Genomic DNA, 22,321 nt, shown 5'->3' with positions numbered 1-22,321 from the left:
ACTGTAGTAAACAAGAATAAATTATTGTAATTACTATTTTGTATTTTGCTTGTTTACTAGTATATACAGTATTTATATTGTAGCATTTTCCTTAAAAACTGTATTGTACTATATAATACAGAGTTTTATTAAATTTTATACTATTTATAGTACTATACTCCTCTCATCTCATTATCTCTAGCCGCTTTATCCTGTTCTACAGGGTCGCAGGCAAGCTGGAGCCAATCCCAGCTGACTACGGGCGAAAGGCGGGGCACACCCTGGACAAGTCGCCAGGTCATCACAGGTCTGACACATAGACACAGACAACCATTCACACTCACATTTCACGCCTATGGTCAATTTGAGCCACCAGTTAACCTAACCTGCATGTCTTTGGACTGTGGGGGAAACCGGAGCACCAGGAGGAAACCCACGCGGACACGGGGAGAACATGCAAACTCCACACAGAAAGGCCCTCGCCGGCCACGGGGCTCGAACCTGGACCTTCTTGCTGTGAGGCGACAGCGCTAACCACTACACCACCATGCCACCCAGTACTATACTCATTGCATAAAATTTTATTAAAACATTTATTTATACATACAGTATTTTATATTACTCTAGGCATAGTATAGATCATACTATACAATATTACTTTATATTTATTGTACTTAGCGAGCAGAGAACAGTCTGGGACACTGCTCGCATACGAGGAAAAATTATAGATTGGACGTTTGGGTTCGTCTAGGCCCTTTGGGGCATGGCACAAACAGAGAGACTTTACTTAAAGCATTTTCTTACATCACTTTAACTTTCCATAGTACAACCCTAATTCCAAAAAAGTTGGGACAAAGTACAAATTGTAAATAAAAACAGAATGCAATAATTTACAAATCTCAAAAACTGATATTGTATTCACAATAGAACATAGACAACATATCAAATGTCGAAAGTGAGACATTTTGAAATTTCATGACAGCAACATATCTCAAAAAAGTTGGCACAGGGGCAATAAGAGGCTGGAAAAGTTAAAAGTACAAAAAAGGAACAGCTGGAGGACCAAATTGCAACTCATTAGGTTAACTGGCAATAGGTCATTAACATGACTGGGTATAAAAAGAGCATCTTGGAGTGGCAGTGGCTCTCAGACATAAAGATGGGAAGAGGATCACCAATCCCCCTAATTCTGTGCCGACAAATAGTGGACCCATATCAGAAAGGAGTTTGACAGTGTAAAATTGCAAAGAGTTTGAACATATCATCATCATCATCTCCAGTACATAATATCATCAAAAGATTCAGAGATTCTGGAAGAATCTCTGTGTGTAAGGGTCAAGGCCGGAAAACCATACTGAGTGCCTGTGATCTTCGGGCCCTTAGATGGCACTGCATCACATACAGGCATGCTTCTGTATTGGAAATCACAAAATGGGCTCAGGAATATTTCCAGAGAACACTACAGTATCTGTGAACACAATTCACCGTGCCATCCGCCGTTGCCAGCTAAAACTCTATAGTTCAAAGAAGCCGTATCTAAAAATGATCCAGAAGCGCAGATGTCTTCTCTGGGCCAAGGCTCATTTAAAATGGACTGTGGCAAAGTGGAAAACTGTTCTGTGGTCAGACGAATCAAAATTGAAATTCTTTATGGAAATCAGGGATGCCGTGTCATTTGGACTAAAGAGAAGGACGACCCAAGTTGTTATCGGCACTCAGTTCAGAAGCCTGCATCTCTGATGGTATGGGGTTGCATTAGTGCGTGTGGCATGGGCAGCTTACACATCTGGAAAGACACCATCAATGCTGAAAGGTATATCCAGGTTCTAGAGCAACATATGCTCCCATCCAGACAACATCTCTTTCAGGGAAGACCTTGCATTTTCCAACATGACAATGCCAAACCACATGCTGCATCAATTACAGCATCGTGGCTGCGTAGAAGAAGGGTCCGGGTACTGAACTGGCCAGCCTGCAGTCCAGATCTTTCACCCATAGAAAACATTTGGCACATCATCAAACGGAAGATACGACAAAAAAAGACCCAAGACAGTTGAGCAACTAGAATCCTACATTAGACAAGAATGGGTTAACATTCCTATCCCTAAACTTGAGCAACTTGTCTCCTCAGTCCCCAGACGTTTACAGACTGTTGTAAAGAGAAAAGGGGATGTCTCACAGTGGTAAACATGGCCTTGTCCCAACTTTTTTGAGATGTGTTGTTGTCATGAAATTTAAAATCACCTAAATATTCTCTTTAAATGATACATTTTCTCAGTTTAAACATTTGATATGTCATCTATGTTCTATTCTGAATAAAATATGGAATTTTGAAACTTCCACATCATTGCATTCCGTTTTTATTTACAATTTGTACTTTGTCCCAACTTTTTTGGAATCGGGTTGTATTTTCTTATAGAAAGACATACACTATTTTATACATTCATATCAGTGTTCATTTGTTAATTGTATGGACACATAGAAATATGCATTTACATTTAAGGTTCAAATTTTTTGTTTCCTCAATGTATCTCAAAATAACAGGGCTTCAAACTTGCCCTTGTTCACAAGTCTCTCCTGTTTTTCTATTTGAAAAACAAAAGTGGAAGTCACACGGTGTGATCTGCTGTAATGAAATTCAATCTTATCCAAATGATCTCTGTATGATGCGCTGCGGCACCGATTTTCAAATGCTATTGTTTTCTCAGTTGGTGAACAGAAAAACCCTCACCTGCACCCCTTGCGTTCTCCATGGGAAAAAGCCACATACAAAATTAACACCCATTTATGAGTAATGAATCAGCATGTGCTTGGAAACTGTGAAAGCAGTCAGCATGATACTCTGACATATGTATTTATATTAAACAGATCACTTACAATGCATGGTTATAATGCAACACAATATTACAGCTTTCTTTCTCTCATATTTTCTTGTCAGATATCCTTATCATGACATACCACTCCCAACCCCAGATCTCACCATAGTGAGGAAGAGGCCGAACTCAGGGTTCATTTCTACTGAGTCTCCATCAGTAAAGATGAAGTTCTCTTTTCGCTCCTTCTTGCATACCAGGACAATGGAGACCTGCTGTGCTGCAACAGACAACACCGGCAGCTCAATACGGTTGAATTCGTCAAAGCAACCCCAGGAACCTGACTGAGCAAGACCTTCAGAAACAGACAGACAAGCAACAGATTCAATTTCTATTCAGTTAGGAAAAGAAGGCTAATGAACACATAATCAAAATCTAATAATGACCAAATTTTAAAAAGTGCTCTTATTCAACAAGAAATGTTTAATAGAAAAATGTTTAATGGACTAGTTGGTTATGGTGAATTTTTTTTTTTTACAAGGAGACATTTTTAACATGATTTTTGTCCATCCATTCAGATAAACATTTTTTCACCATTTCAACTTGCTACTTTTTCTCTGTTCTTCATTAAGTGACCTTGACTTTTTGTCTTAGATTTTCAAAAATAGACACATCAGGTGACTAGAATCACTTTTTTTTATCACAAAGACCTGGATACTGATTCTTGGATACTGATTTTGCACCAAATCATGATTACAATCAACTATTGACATTACCTGTTTCAAAACACACCATTATTTAAATTGTTTTATGAACCCTAAATGGGCCCCCGCCCCAACTTTTTCTAGAAGCTGTTGCACACCTGAAATGCAGGAATAGATGTACGAGATGTTTCTCTTCTTGTATATTAATAAATGAAAAGAAGTTGACCAGATTAAAAAAAATTAAATATACTTGGTTCATACTGTCTGCAATAAAATACAAGTCAAAGTAATTTTAGACTGCTTTCTTTTTTTGTTTCAATTTTCCATACCATTCCAACTATTTTTCTGTTTAGGGCTATATATTTTGTACATGGTAATTACAAAATTGTCTTTTCTGGGTAATTATCTGGATGTTATCACCCAAATTAGGATGGGTTCCCCTTTGAGTCTGGTTCCTCTAAAGGTTTCTTCCTCATATCATTTGAGGGAGTTTGGAGTTGTTCTTCACCTCAGGCTTGCTCATTAGGGATTAATAAATTATTTAGGGATAAAATTACTTCATGTGTTTAAAGTCTTTATTTTTCTGTAAAGCTGCTTTGTAGCTAGGGGTGTGCAGAAATATCGATACGGCGATATATCGCGATACTTTGTCTTCTGATTCAATATCGATACTCAAAATTTGAATATCGATTTTTTTCAAATAATAAATCATGTTTCAGACGGGTTGTAAATCCAGTACGACTTCCGCACCTCCGCTCCGCGAGGTGTCGCTGTGCCGCTCCCTCACTGCAAGGCACTCTTCGTCTTCTCTTTTTTCCCCGGCGGTTGCAGTGAGGAAAAAAAACAAGCAAGCATGGCTGTTAACGTAAACCTAGAGACGCCGCCGAACTTTAAGGCAGATGTTTGGAGGCACTTTGGATTCCAAAGGAAAGGAGAAAAAAAACAGTGAGCCGGTGTTCTGTAAAGTTATCCTACCTCTTGGATTTGTCCTACCAAGCCTACTGCGCATGAGCGAAATCCAGGAGGGTAGGAAAATTCAACAGTAGTTTTGTCCTACCAATCAGCTGGGCTGATAGAAAATCGGTGAGTATTTCACGCATTTGCCGATTTTTATGTTTTGTGCGTATTGGTCGAGTCTTTGGCCGAGTCAAATAATTTGTAATGCCTTGTTTTGAATAATAAACCGGTCTGTATGAGAACTTGCTAATTCATGTGTTCTGCGCATGCGCAGTAGGCTTCGCGCATGCGCAGTAGGAGACTAAGCTGCACACTGCACTTTTCAATGTGTTTCAGACAGTGTGTTGTTCCTGCAAAATAAGCACAAGTTAAATGTTCTCAGGTATATGTTCTCAAGTTTACAAAGAACAAATTGATATTAGTGTTAGCACTGAAATGTATGTGCAGTCTGCAGTGCAAGTTTTAAGTTTTCATAAAACAATTTGATTCTGCTTGTTAAGCAGCACTGATGTGTCCATGCTTACAGAAAAGTTGAGAATACTAGCACAGAAATGGGAATTTTCTGTATGTTGTAGTGAAGCAACTCTTGGTTTTGCCAGCAGTGGAATAGAGACAAATATATGTCTGGCAAGAGTGTGTAGTTATGTATGTGAAATGTAATTTTACAGTGGTCAATAAATTCTGATTTTCTTCAGTGACACAGATATTGTGATGTGTTTGAAATTTCTTGCAATATATCGATTATCGCAGAATCGCTGTACCGTGATATTATCGTTATCATGGGCAAAATATCGCCATAGTATCGTATCGTGAGGTATCTGGTGATACCCAGCCCTATTTGTAGCTGTTGCTAAAAGCACTCTACAAATAAACGGACAACTTAATTATTGGAATTAAGTACTACTACATTTGGCATAAACTGGAAAATACTGGTATTATATTGTGTGTATATAAATTTATATAATTTCATATGTAAAATCAACTGATTCATGAAGTAAAATGACTCAGTAATTATCATGCTTAAAAACAAAATCAGTTATTTTTATTGCATGCAGTAATCACCTAGTAGCCCAACACCAACGACATCACAGTTACTTACTAAAAATTTCCCTACTTGCCACATTCTTAATTGTATATTAAATAGTTACTTACTATGCTACAAAATAAAGTGCTATAAGGTCTACACAATCCAAAATACATCCTGCATTTCTTTTACAAGTTGCATTAATGTCTTGTGCATTTTTAATAGAGTAGCTACAACATAGCGTAATGACAGCTAGCGTATAGACAACTTATCAATATCACTGCTGAAAATGGACTGGGCTACTAGGTGATTACTGCATGCAATAAAAATAACTGATTTTGTTTTTAACCATGATAATTACTGAGTCATTTTACTTCATGAATCAATTGATTTTACATATGAAATTATATAAATTTATATACACTATATATATATATATATATATATATATATATATATATATATATATATATATACACACACACACACACACACAAAATGTGTGTGTGTATATAAATCAAGCACCACTGTGTGTTTTTATATATATATATATATATATATATACACACACACAGACACAGTGGTGCTTGATTTCAATTTGTGTATATAAATCAAGCACCACTGTGTGTGTGTGTGTGTGTGTGTGTGTGTACAAACACACACACAGTGGTGCTTAAAAGTTTGTGAACCCTTTAGAATTTTCTTTTTTTTTTTGCATAAATATGACCTAAAACATCATCAGATTTTCACACAAGTCCTAAAAGCAGATAAAGAGAAAAGCAAATGAGACAAAAATATTATACTTGGTCATTTATTTATTGAGGAAAATGATCCAATTTTACATATCTGTGAGCGACAAAAGTATGTGAACCTCTAGGATTAGCAGTTAATTTGAAGGTGAAATTAGAGTCAGGTGTTTTCAATCAATGGGATGACAATCAGGTGTGAGTGGGCAACCTGTTTTATTTAAAGAACAGGGATCTATCAAAGTCTGATCTTCACAACACATGTTTGTGGAAGTGTATCATGACACGAACAAAGGAGATTTCTGAGGACCTCAGAAAAAGTGTTGTTGAGGCTCATCAGGCTGAAAAAGGTTACAAAACCATCTCTAATGAGTTCAGACTCCACCAATCCACAGTTAGACAGATTGTGTACAAATGGAGGAAATTCAAGACCATTGTTACCCTCCCCAGGAGTGGTCAACTAACAAAGATCACTCCAAGAGCAAGGTGTGTAACAGTAGGTGAGGTCCTCAGGGTAACTTCTAAGCAACTGAAGGCCTTTCTCACACTGGCTAATTGTTAATGTTCATGAGTCCACCATCAGGAGAACACTGGACATCAATGGTGTGCATGTCAGGGTTGCAAGGAGAAAGCTACTGCTCTCCAAAAAGAGCAGTTAGCAAGTTAGCAAGCTGCTTGTCTGCAGTTTGCTAAAGGACAAGCCACATTACACGGTGGCACATATATTTTTCAACACAAGAAGATAAACGTCATAGTTTCATGCTACCATATAATGTTCTTTATATTATATAGACACATCCTGTCTATATGCAAGACAGGAGACTGAAAAGTGACATTGGATGCCTGTGACCTTCAGGCGACACTGCATTAAAAACAGACACATGTCTGGAGTGGAAAATCACTGTATGGGCTCAGGAACACTTCAGAAAACCATCGTCTGTGAAGACAGTTAATTACTGCATCCACAAATGCAAGTTAAATCCATATATAAACAATGTCCAGAAACGCCGCCACATTCTCTGGGCCCGACCTCTTTTACAATGGACTGAGGCGAAGTGGAAAATTGTTCTGAGGTCTGACAAATCAAAATGAGAAATTCTTTTCGGAAAGTGGGACCATCCAGCTTATCAGTGCACAGTTCAAAAGCCAGCATCTTTGAGGGCTTTGATGTGCATTAGTGCACATGACATGGGTAGCTTGTACATCTGGTGAGGCATCATGAATGCTGAATGATACAGATATATTCGTGGAAACCCGATATTATATATTTCATTGAAAATAATACAAAGACAACATATCAGATGTTGAAACTGAGAAATGTTATTCTTTTTTGAATAAAATATATGCTCATTTTGAATGTGATGTCAACAGCCTGTTTCAAAAAAGTTGGGATAGGGACATGTATATACACATTTCAGAGCGATATGAAAAAAGAAAAAAAAACTTTCAGGGAAGGCCTGCCTTATTTCAGCAAGACAATGCCAAACCACTTTCTGCACATACTAAAACTGTATGGCTCCATAGTAAGAGTCCGGGTGCTAAACTGGCCTGCCTACAGTCCAGACCTGTCTCCCATTTAAAACATTTGGCACACTATGAAGCACAAAATACAACAAAGGAGACCCCAAACTGTTGAGCAATTGAAATTATATATCAGGCAAGAATGGGACAACATTTCTCTTTCAAAACTCCAACAATTGGTCTCCTCAGTTCCCAAACATTTACAGAGTGTTGTTAAAAGTAAAGGTGATGTAACACAGTGGTAAACATGCCCCTGTCCCAACCCTTTTAAAACGGGCTGCTGACATCACATTCAAAATGAGCATATATTTTATTCAAAAAAGAATAACATTTCTCAGTTTCAACATCTGATATGTTGTCTTTGTATTATTTTCAATGAAATATATATCGGGTTTCCACAATTTGCAAATTATCACAATGTTTTTATTTACAGTTTACACAGCGTGCCAACTTTTTTAGAATTGGGGTTGCAGGGGTTTTATTAAGGACTGGCACCCGGCGCAAAATCCAGCTATGATCAGCCTGGCGCTGGTTACTTGTCAAAGTTCCTCAACCAACAATGCTAGTAGATTTTCTATTTTTCAAGACCTTTTCTTTCCTATGGTTATCAGTGGTTATTTTCACATTCTTTTTTTTTTTAAGATATTTTTTGGGCTTTTTTCACCTTTATTGGATAGGACAGTGTTAGAGACAGGAAATGAGTGGGAGAGAGAGAGACGGGGAGGGATCGGGAAATGACCTCGGGTCGGAATCGAACCCGGGTCCCCGGATTTATGGTAGGGGTCGACCGATAATCGGCCTGGCCGATATATCGGGCCGATATTCTGCATTTTTAGGGTTATCGGTATCGGCCAAAATTTCCACCGATATGCCGATAACATGCCTTTTTGCAGCCATTTCGTTCCTAACGCGACTGTCACTGCACGTCCTTTCCTGCACTCGCCTCTCTGAGTTCAAGAACACGGTCCTGCCCACCACAACATCTGATTTGTTTGGCACAAGAGATATAGCCAATCGACACGCGCAGCTAAACACTCTGAACTGTTTCAAGGCGCCCGTATCAAGGTAAGGACACGCTGCTTTTCCCGCAATAAGTCACAAACACACAAGTTGCAAAAGCACAACATCATTATATGTTTACATTCTTCATCTACTACTCGTTAAAATTGTCCATTTGCATCTGTGTAGCCAGGCAAACTTAGCTTACGGAAGGAAGCACTTGAATTAGCCTACAACCAACTAGTCTCGCTGAAACAGCATAACGTAGGCTGCAGTCATTTTTAAATCCCCGTCTGGAAACGTTGTGAATGTGTCAGTAGTTCTACTCGAACAGTAGAATGACAGCAGTGTTGCCAGATTGGGCGGGTTTAGGTGCTTTTTGGCTGGTTTTGAACATATTTTGGGGTGGAAAACGTTAGCAATATCTGGCAACACTGAATGACAGCCATACAGAGAGGTGGTCAAAGGAAGACGAAATAAAACGTAGTGTTTGTGTTCTGTAGGCTAGCGCAAGCCTACTGGCTATTTGTTATGGTGATGAGTAAACTTCATGACGTGACTCGTGCTCAGAAAGCGCACTGCACTTGTATGTTAGGTAACTTTATAAAGCGCTGTTTGAACATTTAAACAAGCCAGGTGTGACTAGTATTTATAATTCTTGCGCAAGTGATTCTCCTCGCTAGCGCTTCTGATTCGGGGTTAGGGTTAGCCCCTGGTCTGGACTATCCTGGTACTCAACCCAGAATAAAGGGTTTCGCTGTGTGCACTGACTGCCATTTGCAGCCATATATAAAACCACATTCTAGGTGCTGGTCGCTAGATGGCACTGTTTCATGATTTGACCTCAATTCTGTTCTTGGCATCCTGAAACTGGAAAATGAATTGTTGTGCTACAAAGCTGCCCAAAATGTAGTTGACAACTGTATTCTATTTTGAGCTGCTATATTATTCAATATTATGCATTTTTGTTCTGCAATAAAAGTAAATATTTCTCTGAATTGACTGTTTCTAGTTATTCATTTCAAATCTAATTTTGCCCCTTGCTTATTTGACAAGTTAAAAAACAGCAAATTTAATAATGTTGAATTGTGCCTTAATCAGCCCTAGATGCCACCAGAATGCACATGCCAGGGCTCTGATATCTTTTTTCCACCCAGGGAAAGCCATGTGTGTGTGTGTGTGTGTGTGTGTGCGCACGCACACAAAATATACATTGTATTAAAAATCTTAAAAGCAAGACTTAAAAATACAGTATTTCTTAGTGTTTCTCAAGAATATGGATAGTTCCATTAAAGAATATGGGTAGTTCCATTAAAGAATATGGGTAGTTCCATTAAAGCATACATAGCTACCTTAAAAAAAAAAGTCACTGAAAAATTATTCTTACCTTTAAATATCCTGCCAAGGCCTCGGAAATCCATCTGGTCTGAACAGTTGAAGACTACCACATATTTTCCCAGACAGCGGCCCATGTCTTTGGTCGTCTCTGTCTTTCCAGTTCCAGCTGGTCCAGCTGGTGCACCACCCAGACTCATCCCCAAAGCCTGGGCTAAAGTAATGTAGCACCTAAAGCATGAAATAAACAATAAGTGAATACTTCTCTATTAATTATGCATTATTGTCTCTACCCATTTCAGTCAATAAGAACCAACTTCTTGCCTTCCTGTGCATGTGCACATGCTTACCAAGATATGAAGCCACAATGTGAGCTTAGAACCCATTTGAACTGAGCGGTAGTCTAACTAGCCCACAAATTCTTGCTACCAGTTCTCGTGCCGATAGTTTGTGACCATCAGATACGTCGTTCACCTGAACTGCACAAACCTGGATGGCATAAAAACATCTCAGGTGGGCCCAATTATGATTCGTCTCACTTGCTGTAATACTGCCAGGGTACAGCAGATGCTCTGTCTAGACAGAGAAGTGGTATCCCAGATCAGGGAAAATACTGCTAGGGCACACTTGGAACTCTTTGCCAATGCCAAATCAGCAATATTGACTGTGGTTCACCCATGTTAGAGCTGGACTCAGTGAGGATGTACTGGCCTACATTTCTGCCCACATTGCACAAAATTGAGCAATCAGACCAGCTTGCCACTGCTGCTCTTACCACCCAGAACAGATCTGTTGTCCCAAATGGAGAGATATATTTGGCATCCTCAACTAGCTCATGTGCAACTGTGGGTTTGGCATTTTATAGTGATGTACAGGTAGAGGCGAGTGATCACAGCATTGTGAATGGCTGGGGCTCATAAACTTGTCAAACCCTTACTCAAGGTACCTTCCTTCACCACACTCCCCCAGAAACCTGGTGAGGGATCTCATCCTTGTACTCCCTAAGTACTGCCTATCAACCCATGCAGGATGACAATTTGGAATGGGTCTCAATAAAGATAGCTTAAAAAAAACTGCTTGAGCAGAAAGAACTGTAGTTTCCTTGTATGTGATGCTGGTCAAATGATTCTGGGGTGACCAGGTGCATGCGGTTGAATCCAAAGTCATATCATTTAGTTTTGTTATCCAACTGATTGGCCTTACAATACAGACACTGCACTACTATTTTGACCAAACAGCAGTGATTGGATAAACAGTTCATCTTTCCCAGAGAAAAAAAGACACAAAGAGCATCCCTGTCTAAATATAGACAGTGGGCAGGCCAGATGTCCAGCAACTCTACACAGACTGTCTCCAACTCATGGGGATTACTTTGAGGCATGCTGCGCCATACTCCAGCCTGGGCATCATCATGTACCTTCGACAGGATGATGCAACATCTACACTGATAACATTGGCCCTCATCACAGTGGCATAAGTATGAAGGTAATTTCCAAAGACTTTTCCAGTCAGTTCTAACATGAGTCAATTCCTCATCTAGGAGAATCCATGTGATTATCACTTAGGTTAGGAGGGGGAAATAGAACTCAAGTTGCATATCTAAACATGGTTCTATAAACATTTGATAATGGTCTTTCAGAACCAGAGAAGCTTTCAGGGAAATGTCTTGCATAACACCAGTATTTATTTCCATTTCTACAGTGGTGCTTGAAAGTTTGTGAACCCTTTAGAATTTTCTATATTTCTGCATAAATATGACCTAAAACATCATCAGATTTTCACACAAGTCCTAAAAGTAGATAAAGAGAACCCAGTTAAACAAATGAGACAAAAATATTATACTTGGTCATTTATTTATTGAGGAAAATGATCCCGTCTCGTCTCGTCTTCTTCCGCTTTATCCGGGACCGGGTCGCGGAGGCAGCAGTCTAAGCAGGGAAGCCCAAACTTCTCTTTCCCCAGACACCTCGGCCAGCTCCTCGGGAAGAACACCGAGGCATTCCCAGGCCAGCCGAGAGACATAGTCCCTCCAGCGTGTCCTGGGTCTTCCCCGGGGCCTCCTCCCGGGGGGACATGCCTGGAACACCTCCCCAGGGAGGCGTCCAGGAGGCATCCGAAAAAGATGCCCGAGCCACCTCAGTTGATTCCTCTCGATGTGGAGCAGCAGCGGCTCTACTCCGAGCTCCTCCCGAGTGACTGTGCTTCTCACCCTATCTCTAAGGGAGTGCCCAGCCACCCTGCGAAGGAAACTCATTTTGGCCGCTTGTATCCGCGATCTTGTCCTTTCAGTCATTACCCAAAGCTCATGACCATAGGTGAGAGTCGGAACGTAGATCGACCGGTAAATTGAGAGCTTTGCCTTTTGGCTCAGCTCCTTCTTCACCACAACGGACCGGTAAAGCGACCGCATCACTGCAGAGGCTGCACCGATCCGCCTGTCGATCTCACGCTCCATCCTTCCCTCACTCGTGAACAAGATCCCGAGATACTTAAACTCCTCCACTTGAGGCAGAACTTCTCCACCAACCTGGAGAGGGCAAGCAACCCTTTTCTGGTCGAGAACCATGGCCTCGGACTTGGAGGTGCTGATTCTCATCCCAGCCGCTTCACACTCGACTGCAAACCGCCCCAGTGCATGCTGAAGGTCCTGGTTTGAAGAAGCCAACAGGACAACATCATCCGCAAAAAGCAGAGATGAAATCCTGTGGTTCCCAAACAGGATTCCTTCTGGCCCCTGGCTGCGCTTAGAAATTCTGTCCATAAAAATTATGAACAGAACCGGTGACAAAGGGCAGCCCTGCCGGAGTCCAACATGCACTGGGAACAAGTCTGACTTACTGCCGGCAATGCGAACCAGACTCCTGCTCCGTTTGTACAGGGACCGGACAGCCCTTAGCAAATAGCCCCGAACCCCATACTCCCGAAGCACCCCCCACAGAATACTACGGGGGACACGGTCAAATGCCTTCTCCAGATCCACAAAGCACATGTGGACTGGTTGGGCAAACTCCCATGAACCCTCGAGCACCCTATGAAGGGTATAGAGCTGGTCCAGTGTTCCGCGACCAGGACGAAAACCGCATTGTTCCTCCTGGATCCGAGGTTCGACTATTGGTCGAATTCTCCTCTCCAGTACCCTGGAGTAAACCTTCCCTGGGAGGCTGAGAAGTGTGATTCCCTTATAATTGGGGCACACTCTCCGGTCCCCTTTCTTAAAAAGAGGGACCACCACCCCAGTCTGCCACTCCAGAGGCACTGTCCCTGACCGCCACGCGATGTTGCAGAGGTGTGTCAACCAAGACAGCCCCTCAACATCCAGAGACTTGAGATACTCAGGGCAGATCTCATCCACCCCCAGTGCCTTGCCACCGAGGAGCTTGCAAACCACCTCAGTGACTTCGGCTTGGGTAATGGACGAGTCCACCTCTGAGTCATCAGCCTCAGTCTCCTCAGTGGAAGACATGACGGTGGGATTGAGGAGATCCTCAAAGTATTCCTTCCACCGCCCGACAATGTCCCCAGTCGAGGTCAACAGCTCCCCACCCGCACTGTAAACAGTGTTGGCAGAGTACTGCTTCCCCCTCCTGAGGCGCCGGACGGTTTGCCAGAATTTCTTCGAGGCCGACCGATAGTCCTTCTCCATGGCCTCCCTGAACTCCTCCCAGTTCCAAGTTTTTGCCTCCGCAACTGCCCGAGCTGCAGCACGCCTGGCCTGCCGATACCCGTCAGCTGCCTCGGGAGTCCTGGAGGTTAACATGGCCCGACAGGACTCCTTCTTCAGCTTGATGGCATCCCTTACTTCTGGTGTCCACCAACGGGTTCGGGGATTGCCGCCACGACAGGCACCGGAGACCTTGCGGCCACAGCTCCGAACAGCTGCGTCCACAATGGAGGTAGAGAACATGGTCCACTCAGACTCAATGTCCCCCGCCTCCCTCGGAAGCTGGGAAAAGCTCTCCCGGAGGTGGGAGTTAAAGACCTCCCCAACAGAGTGCTCGGCCAGACGTTCCCAGCAGACCCTCACCATACGTTTGGGCCTGCCAGGTCTGTCCAGCTTCCTCCTCCGCCAGCGGATCCAACTCACCACCAGGTGGTGATCAGTTGACAGCTCAGCCCCTCTCTTCACCCGAGTATCCAAGACATAGGGCCGGAGATCAGATGAAACGACTACAAAGTCTATCATTGACCTCCGACCTAAGGTGTCCTGGTGCCACGTGCACTTATGGACACCCCTATGCTCGAACATGGTGTTTGTTATGGACAAACCGTGACTAGCACAGAAGTCCAATAACAAAACACCACTCGGGTTCAGATTGGGGAGGCCGTTCCTCCCAACCACGCCCCTCCAGGTGTCACTGTCATCTCCCACGTGAGCATTGAAGTCCCCCAGTAACACAATGGAGTCCCCAGTCTGAGCACTCCTCAGTACCTCTCCCAGGGACTCCAAGAAGGCCGGATACTCTATACTGCTATTTGGGCCGTAGGCACAAACAACAGCAAGAGCCCTCTCCCCAATCCGAAGGCGCAGAGAGGCGACCCTCTCGTTCACTGGGGTAAACTCCAACACATGGCGGCTGAGCTGGGGAGCTATAAGCAAGCCCACACCAGCCCGCCGCCGCTCACCACGGGCGACTCCAGAGAAGTGGAGAGTCCAGCCCCTCTCGAGGAGCTGGGTTCCAGAGCCCAAGCTGTGCGTGGAGGTGAGCCAGACTATCTCTAGCCGGTACCTCTCAACCTCCCGCACAAGCTCAGGCTCTTTCCCCCCCAGCGAAGTGACATTCCATGTCCGAACAGCCAGCCGCTGTGTCCGGGGATCAGGTCGTCGAGGCCCCTGCCTTCGACTGCCACCCAATCCACATTGCACCAGTCCCCTACTGCTACCTCTGTGGGTGGTGAACCCACAGGAGGTCGGGCCCACGTCACCTCTTCGGGCTGAGCCCGGCCGGGCCCCATGGGCAAAGGCCCGGCCACCAAGCGCTCGCATACGAGCCCCAACCCCGGGCCTGGCTCCAGGGTGGGGCCCCGGCTGCGTCATCCCGGGCGACGTCACGGTCCTCGGATTTTTCTCCATAGGGGTTTTGGTGAACTGCTCTTAGTCTGGCCTGTCACCTAGGACCTGTCTGCCTTGGGAAACCCTGACAGGGGCATAATGCCCCCGACAACATAGCTCCTAGGATCATTCAAGCACACAAACCCCTCCACCACAATAAGGTGGCAGTTCAAGGAGGGGGGGAAAATGATCCAATATTACATATCTGTGAGTGGCAAAAGTATGTGAACTTCTAGGATTAGCAGTTAATTTGAAGGTGAAATTAGAGTCGGGTGTTTTCAATCAATGGGATGACAATCAGGTGTGAGTGGGCACCCTGTTTTATTTAAAGAACAGGGATCTATCAAAGTCTGATCTTCACAACAGATGTTTGTGGAAGTGTATCATGGCACGAGCAAAAGAGATTTCTAAGGACCTCAGAAAAAGCGTTGTTGATGTTCATCAGGCTGGAAAAGGTTACAAAACCATCTCTAAAGAGTTTGGACTCCACCAATCCACAGTCAGACAGATTGTGTACAAATGGAGGAAATTCAAGACCATTGTTACCCTCCCCAGGAGTGGTCGACCAACAAAGATCACTCTAAGAGCAAGGCATGTAATAGTCGGTGAGGTCACAAAGGAGTCCATGGTAACTTCTAAGCAACTGAAGGCCTCTCTCATATTGGCTAATGTTAATGTTCATGAGTCCACCATCAGGAGAACACTGAACAACAATGGTGTGCATGGCAGAGTTGCAAGGAGAAAGCCACTGCTCTCCAAAAAGAACATTGCTGCTTGTCTGCAGTTTGCTAAAGATCACGTGGACAAGCCAGAAGGCTATTGGAAAAAAGTTTTGTGGATGGATGAGACCAAAATAGAAAATTTTGGTTTAAATGAGAAGCGTTATGTTTGAAGAAAGGAAAACACTGCATTCCAGCATAAGAACCTTATCCCATCTGTGAAACATGGTGGTGGTAGTATCATGGTTTGGGCCTGTTTTGCTGCATCTGGGCCAGGACGGCTTGCCATCATTGATGGAACAATGAATTCTGAATTATACCAGCAAATTCTAAAGGAAAATGTCAGGACATTTGTCCATGAACTGAATCTCAAGAGAAGGTGAGTCATGCACCAAGACAACGACCCTAAGCACACAAGTCATTCTACCAAAGAATGGTCAAAGAAGAATAAAGTTAATGTTTTGGAATAGCCAAGTCAAAGTCCTGACCTTAATCCAATCGAAATGTTGTGGAAGGACCTGAAGCGAGCAGTTCATGTGAGGAAACCCACCAACATCGCAGAGTTGAAGCTGTTCTGTACGGAGGAATGGGCTAAAATTCCTCCCAGCCGGTGTGCAGGACTGATCAACAGTTACCGGAACCGTTTAGTTGTGTTTATTGCTGCACAAGGGGGTCACACCAGGTACTGAAACCAAGGTTCACATACTTTTGCCACTCACAAATATGTAATCTTGGATCATTTTCCTCAATAAATAAATGACCAAGTGTAAAATTTTTGTCTCGTTTGTTTAACTGGGTTCTCTTTATCTACTTTTAGGACTTGTGTGAAAATCTGATGATGTTTTAGGTCATATTTATGCAGAAATATAGAAAATTCTAAAGGGTTCACAAACTTTCAAGCACCACTGTACACCATATGGTGGTCACTTCAGCATCCAGATGATAATCACCACATCTAGAGGTTATGGGTTGTTCATAGACCCACATTCCTTATGTAACTAGCATTCTGACACAAGGTTGGAGAAAAAAAATCTTGCTTGAGAAATATAACTGTTAGCTTAATAAAAACCTTTGCTTCCAGAATCACCTGTCTGTTAATGGAGTGATGACCAGCCTGTCAGTGCAGCCCAAAAACTCATTCTGATAAACAAAGACCACATCTGTGATGTTGATCAGCATTTTGTCTGAATCTTCATTGAAGTAGAAGCGGCACTGCTTCAGCCATTCAAAGTCTGTGGGGATTTTGATATTCAAACGACACTAAAAGAAGAAATGAAAAAAAATAAATAAAACAAAGTAGACACAAACAGCAAATAAATGTTAAAGGAACATTACAGGAACCTAAGAGGAATGCTAACATGAGAGCCACATTGTGGAAAAGTGACAGAAACATTTGTGATTTCAAGAACATTAGACAAACCATAAAAGAATTAATCAAGGAACATGAAAGGAACATTAGAAAAAACCTTACAACATTAAAAGCACTAGACCGGACAATTCCCCGGGGGAAATTGTGAGAAGATGGAGTGCGCGAAGCAATTCGGTCAAAAAAATCGTATTCTGTAGAGAAAAGTAATAGCATAGCGAGTCCGATCGAGCTGCATGTTTTGATATATTGTTTGTCTGTGTGCGACGTACGGTTATTGAGTTATTCGAAATCGAAATTTGCGTAGGAATAATAAATATAAGAAAAATAACTAGACCGGACAATTCCCCGGGGGAAATTGTGAGAGGATGCAGTGCGCGAAGCAATTCGGTCACGCACGTTCGCTGGCCGTGAACGTGTGACCCGCAATGATGTTTCAATGCAATGATTATGTGTGTGCTTGAGACAGCAGCCGTCATGAAGAAGAGCTATTCAACAGTACAACCAAAGTGACTACAGGCGGAAATTAGCATGTACTGCTATAACCTGGGACAGACATCTGTCCTTACCACAAGGATAATGTTTAATTTGTGCACTGTCCCTTTTAAAAATAAAATAAACTCTAAGAAGAGTGTTTGTAGTTTGTATGTACGAACAGAAGTGTTCCTAATAAAGTGGGCGGCTAAGGTGAGGCCTGTCGGCTGCCCTCCTCTCAGTTTCTCAGAGCAGCGGATGTTTGAAAAAGTGCTTTTTTTTCCAATTAATTCCATAGAAATGAATGGGTTTTTTTTGGGACAAGTGTGACTACTACTTTTGAGAAAATTATGTCTGTAGTGTGAAATTTGTGGCTGAAAACAGTTTAAGTTTGAAATTTTGAGCATGATGTGTGTGTGCTTGAGACAGCTTTTCCCTCTGCCCCGTCACTGGCCCCAATTGGCATGGTGACGGGCCTGAACAGGAGAGTTAAGCACACACACAAGATTATGTCAGGTGTCTGCTGTGTTTTTTGCAAAGAGTAGGCCTCGAACAATCACAAATAACTCGACAACAGAAGCAGCTATTCACAAAATTCTTTCACAGTGAGCGCTAGAAGGGTCTCCTGAATAAAATGATGTATTTTTTTGTTTGTATTGTTAAAAATGAGGACGCTACAGGGAGTTAAAAACGAGTGACTTTTCAGCAACGTTTATACTGGGAGTCAATGAGGCCGCTCACCTGTGCTCTCCTCACTTTGAGGCTTGTCATTCAAAAACCGTAAATCCTATCGTTTAGGTAGACACATTGTGTGAATCAGGACAAGTTTTCCTACTACTTTTGAGAAAATCATGTCTGTAGAGTGAAATTTGTGGCTGAAAACACGGTTTAAGCGAGAAAGTTTGAGCTTTTTTTTGAAGCCGCCTACACTCTAAGCTTAACGACCCTCACTGGTGTGTAACGCAATAGACACCCATTCAAAAGCCGGATTTTCTCCCAGAAACCACATGGCGTTTGAACCGGGCCTGATCCGAAAGTGTAAAACCTAGCAGAAAAGTTGAATGCCAGATCCACAGAGGAGAAGTTTTCCTACGTTTTAGAGTTTGAATCATGTCTCTAGGTGAAAGCATGCCAGAGCAGTGGATGTTTGAAAAAGTGCTTTTTTTTCAATTAATTCCATAGAAATGAATGGGGTTTTTTTGGGCGATTTTTTCGCGACTACGTCGCGAAAAAATCGCAATCTATAGAGAAAAGTAATAGCATAGCGAGTCCAATCGAGCCGCACGTTTTGATATATTGTTTGTCTGTGTGCGACGTACGGTTATTGAGTTATTCGAAATCAAAATTTGCGTAGGAATAATAACTAGACCGGACAATTCCCCGGGGGAAATTGTGAGAGGATGCAGTGCGCGAAGCAATTCGGTCACGCATGTTCGCTGGCCGTGAACGTGTGACCTGCAATGACGTTTCAATGCAATGATTGTGTGTGTGCTTGAGACAGCAGCCATCATGAAGAAGAGCTATTCAACAGTATGAACAAAGTGACTACAGGCGGAAATTAGCATGTACTGCTTTAACCTGGGACAGACATCTGTCCTTACCACAAGGATAATGTTTAATTTGTGCACTGTCCCTTTTAAAAATAAAATAAACTCTAAACTCTAAGAAGAGTGTTTGTAGTTTGTATGTACGAACAGAAGTGTTCCTAATAAAGTGGGCGGCTAAGGTGAGGCTGACACACAAGGGCTGGAGTTTTCTACTGTTTTTTTTATGAAGGACCAGGCCTCGAACAATGACAAATAACTCGACAACGGAAGCAGCTATTCACAAAATTCTTTCACAGTGAGCGCTAGAAGGGTCTCCTGAATAAAATGATGTATTTTTTTGTTTGTATTGTTAAAAATGAGGACGCTACAGGGAGTTAAAAACGAGTGACTTTTCAGCAACGTTTATACTGGGAGTCAATGAGGCCGCTCACCTGTGCTCTCCTCACTTTGAGGCTTGTCATTCAAAAACCGTAAATCCTATCGTTTAGATAGACACATTGTGTGAATCAGGACAAGTTTTCCTACTACTTTTGAGAAAATCATGTCTGTAGAGTGAAATTTGAGGGAGTGTTCCTAATAAAGTGGGCGGCTAAGGTGAGGCCTGTCGGCTGCCCTCTTCTCAGTTTCTCAGAGCAGCGGATGTTTGAAAAAGTGCTTTTTTTTCCAATTAATTCCATAGAAATGAATGGGGTTTTTTTGGGACAAGTGTGACTACTACTTTTGAGAAAATTATGTCTGTAGTGTGAAATTTGTGGCTGAAAACAGTTTAAGATTGAAATTTTGAGCATGATTTGTGTGTGTGCTTGAGACAGCAGCCCCCCTCTGCCCCGTCACTGGCCCCAATCGGCATGGTGACGGGCCTGAACAGGAGAGTTAAGAGACACACAGAAGATTATGTCAGGTTTCTGCTGTGTTTTGCTAAGAAGTAGGCCTCGAACAATCACAAATAACTCGACAACGAAAGCTTCTATTCACAAAATTCTTTCACAGTGAGCGCTAGAAGGGTCTCCTGAATAAAATGATGTATTTTTTTGTTTGTATTGTTAAAAATGAGGACGCTACAGGGAGTTAAAAACGAGTGACTTTTCAGCAACGTTTATACTGGGAGTCAATGAGGCCGCTCACCTGTGCTCTCCTCACTTTGAGGCTTCTCATTCAAAAACCGTGAATCCTATCGTTTAGGTAGACACATTGTGTGAATCAGGACAAGTTTTCCTACTACTTTTGAGAAAATCATGTCTGTAGAGTGAAATTTGTGGATGAAAACACAGTTTAAGTGAGAAAGTTTGAGCTTTTTTTTGAAGCCGCCTACACTCTGAGTTAACGAGGCGCACTGGTGTGTAACGCAATAGACACCCATTCAAAAGCCGGATTTTCTCCCAGAAACCACATGGCGTTTGAACCGGGCCTGATCCGAAAGTGTAAAACCTAGCAGAAAAGTTGAATGCCAGATCCACAGAGGAGAAGTTTTCCTACGTTTTAGAGTTTGAATCATGTCTCTAGGTGAAAGCATGCCAGAGCAGCGGATGTTTGAAAAACGTTGAAAAAGTGCTTTTTTTTCAATTAATTCCATAGAAATGAATGGGGTTTTTTGGGGCGATTTTTTCGCGACTACGTCGCGAAAAAATCGTAAACTGTAGAGAAAAGTAATAGCATAGCGAGTCCGATCGAGCCGCACGTTTTGATGTATTGTTTGTCTGTGTGCGACGTACGGTTATTGAGTTATTCGAAATCAGAATTTGCGTAGGAATAATAAGAAATATAAGAAGAAGAAACACGTAGAAGAACAATAGTTGCAGTGCTTTGCACTGCAACCTATGGGCTCCCCTAGGGGAGCCCATAGGTTGCTGTGCTGCAGCACTGCATCCTAAATACGTAGAAGAACAATAGTTGCAGTGCTTTGCACTGCAACCTATGGGCTCCCCTAGGGGAGCCCATAGGTTGCTGTGCTGCAGCACTGCATCCTAACTAGACCGGACAATTCCCCGGGGGAAATTGTGAGAGGATGCAGTGCGCGAAGCAATTCGGTCACGCACGTTCGCTGGCCGTGAACGTGTGACCCGCAATGATGTTTCAATGCAATGATTATGTGTGTGCTTGAGACAGCAGCCGTCATGAAGAAGAGCTATTCAACAGTACAACCAAAGTGACTACAGGCGGAAATTAGCATGTACTGCTATAACCTGGGACAGACATCTGTCCTTACCACAAGGATAATGTTTAATTTGTGCACTGTCCCTTTTAAAAATAAAATAAACTCTAAACTCTAAGAAGAGTGTTTGTAGTTTGTATGTACGAACAGAAGTGGTCCTAATAAAGTGGGCGGCTAAGGTGAGGCTGACACACAAGGGCTGGAGTTTTCTACTGTTTTTTTTATGAAGGACCAGGCCTCGAACAATGACAAATAACTCGACAACGGAAGCAGCTATTCACAAAATTCTTTCACAGTGAGCGCTAGAAGGGTCTCCTGAATAAAATGATGTATTTTTTTGTTTGTATTGTTAAAAATGAGGACGCTACAGGGAGTTAAAAACGAGTGACTTTTCAGCAACGTTTATACTGGGAGTCAATGAGGCCGCTCACCTGTGCTCTCCTCACTTTGAGGCTTGTCATTCAAAAACCGTAAATCCTATCGTTTAGGTAGACACATTGTGTGAATCAGGACAAGTTTTCCTACTACTTTTGAGAAAATCATGTCTGTAGAGTGAAATTTGTGGCTGAAAACAGAGTTTAAGCGAGAAAGTTTGACCTTTTTTTTCAAACTGTCTACACTCTAAGATAATGACCTTCACTGGTGTCTAACGCAATAGACACCCATTCAAAAGCCGGATTTTCTCCCAGAAACCACATGGCGGTTGAGCCGGGACTGATCCGAAAGTGTAGAACCTAGCAGAAAAGTTTAATGCCAGATCCACAGAGGAGAAGTTTTCCTACGTTTTAGAGGTTGAATCACGTCTCTAGGTGAAAGCATGCCAGAGCAGCGGATGTTTGAAAAACGTTGAAAAAGTGCTTTTTTTTCAATTAATTCCATAGAAATGAATGGGGTTTTTTTGGGCGATTTTTTCGCGACTACGTCGCGAAAAAATC

At 42.5% G+C, this 22,321-nt stretch overlaps 1 protein-coding gene across 1 annotated transcript in view; it reads right to left on the bottom strand.

Moving 5' to 3' along the window:
• The window catches only part of LOC132886222 (dynein axonemal heavy chain 5-like), a 768,703-nt gene that overhangs the window by 232,224 nt on the left and 514,158 nt on the right, over window positions 1-22,321 (bottom strand). The window contains exons 36-38 of the mRNA XM_060920790.1: window positions 16,935-17,107; window positions 10,131-10,309; window positions 2,960-3,147 (exon numbers count right to left, since the gene is read on the bottom strand). Of these exons, the coding sequence (XP_060776773.1) occupies window positions 2,960-3,147; window positions 10,131-10,309; window positions 16,935-17,107 (540 nt within the window). The remainder of the gene's footprint in view (window positions 1-2,959; window positions 3,148-10,130; window positions 10,310-16,934; window positions 17,108-22,321) is intronic.

This window comes from Neoarius graeffei, chromosome 5 (genome assembly GCF_027579695.1).
Source record: "Neoarius graeffei isolate fNeoGra1 chromosome 5, fNeoGra1.pri, whole genome shotgun sequence".
NCBI lineage: Eukaryota > Metazoa > Chordata > Actinopteri > Siluriformes > Ariidae > Neoarius > Neoarius graeffei.
Note: the sequence above shows the minus strand (reverse complement) of the source record. Positions and strands in the feature narration are given on the sequence as shown.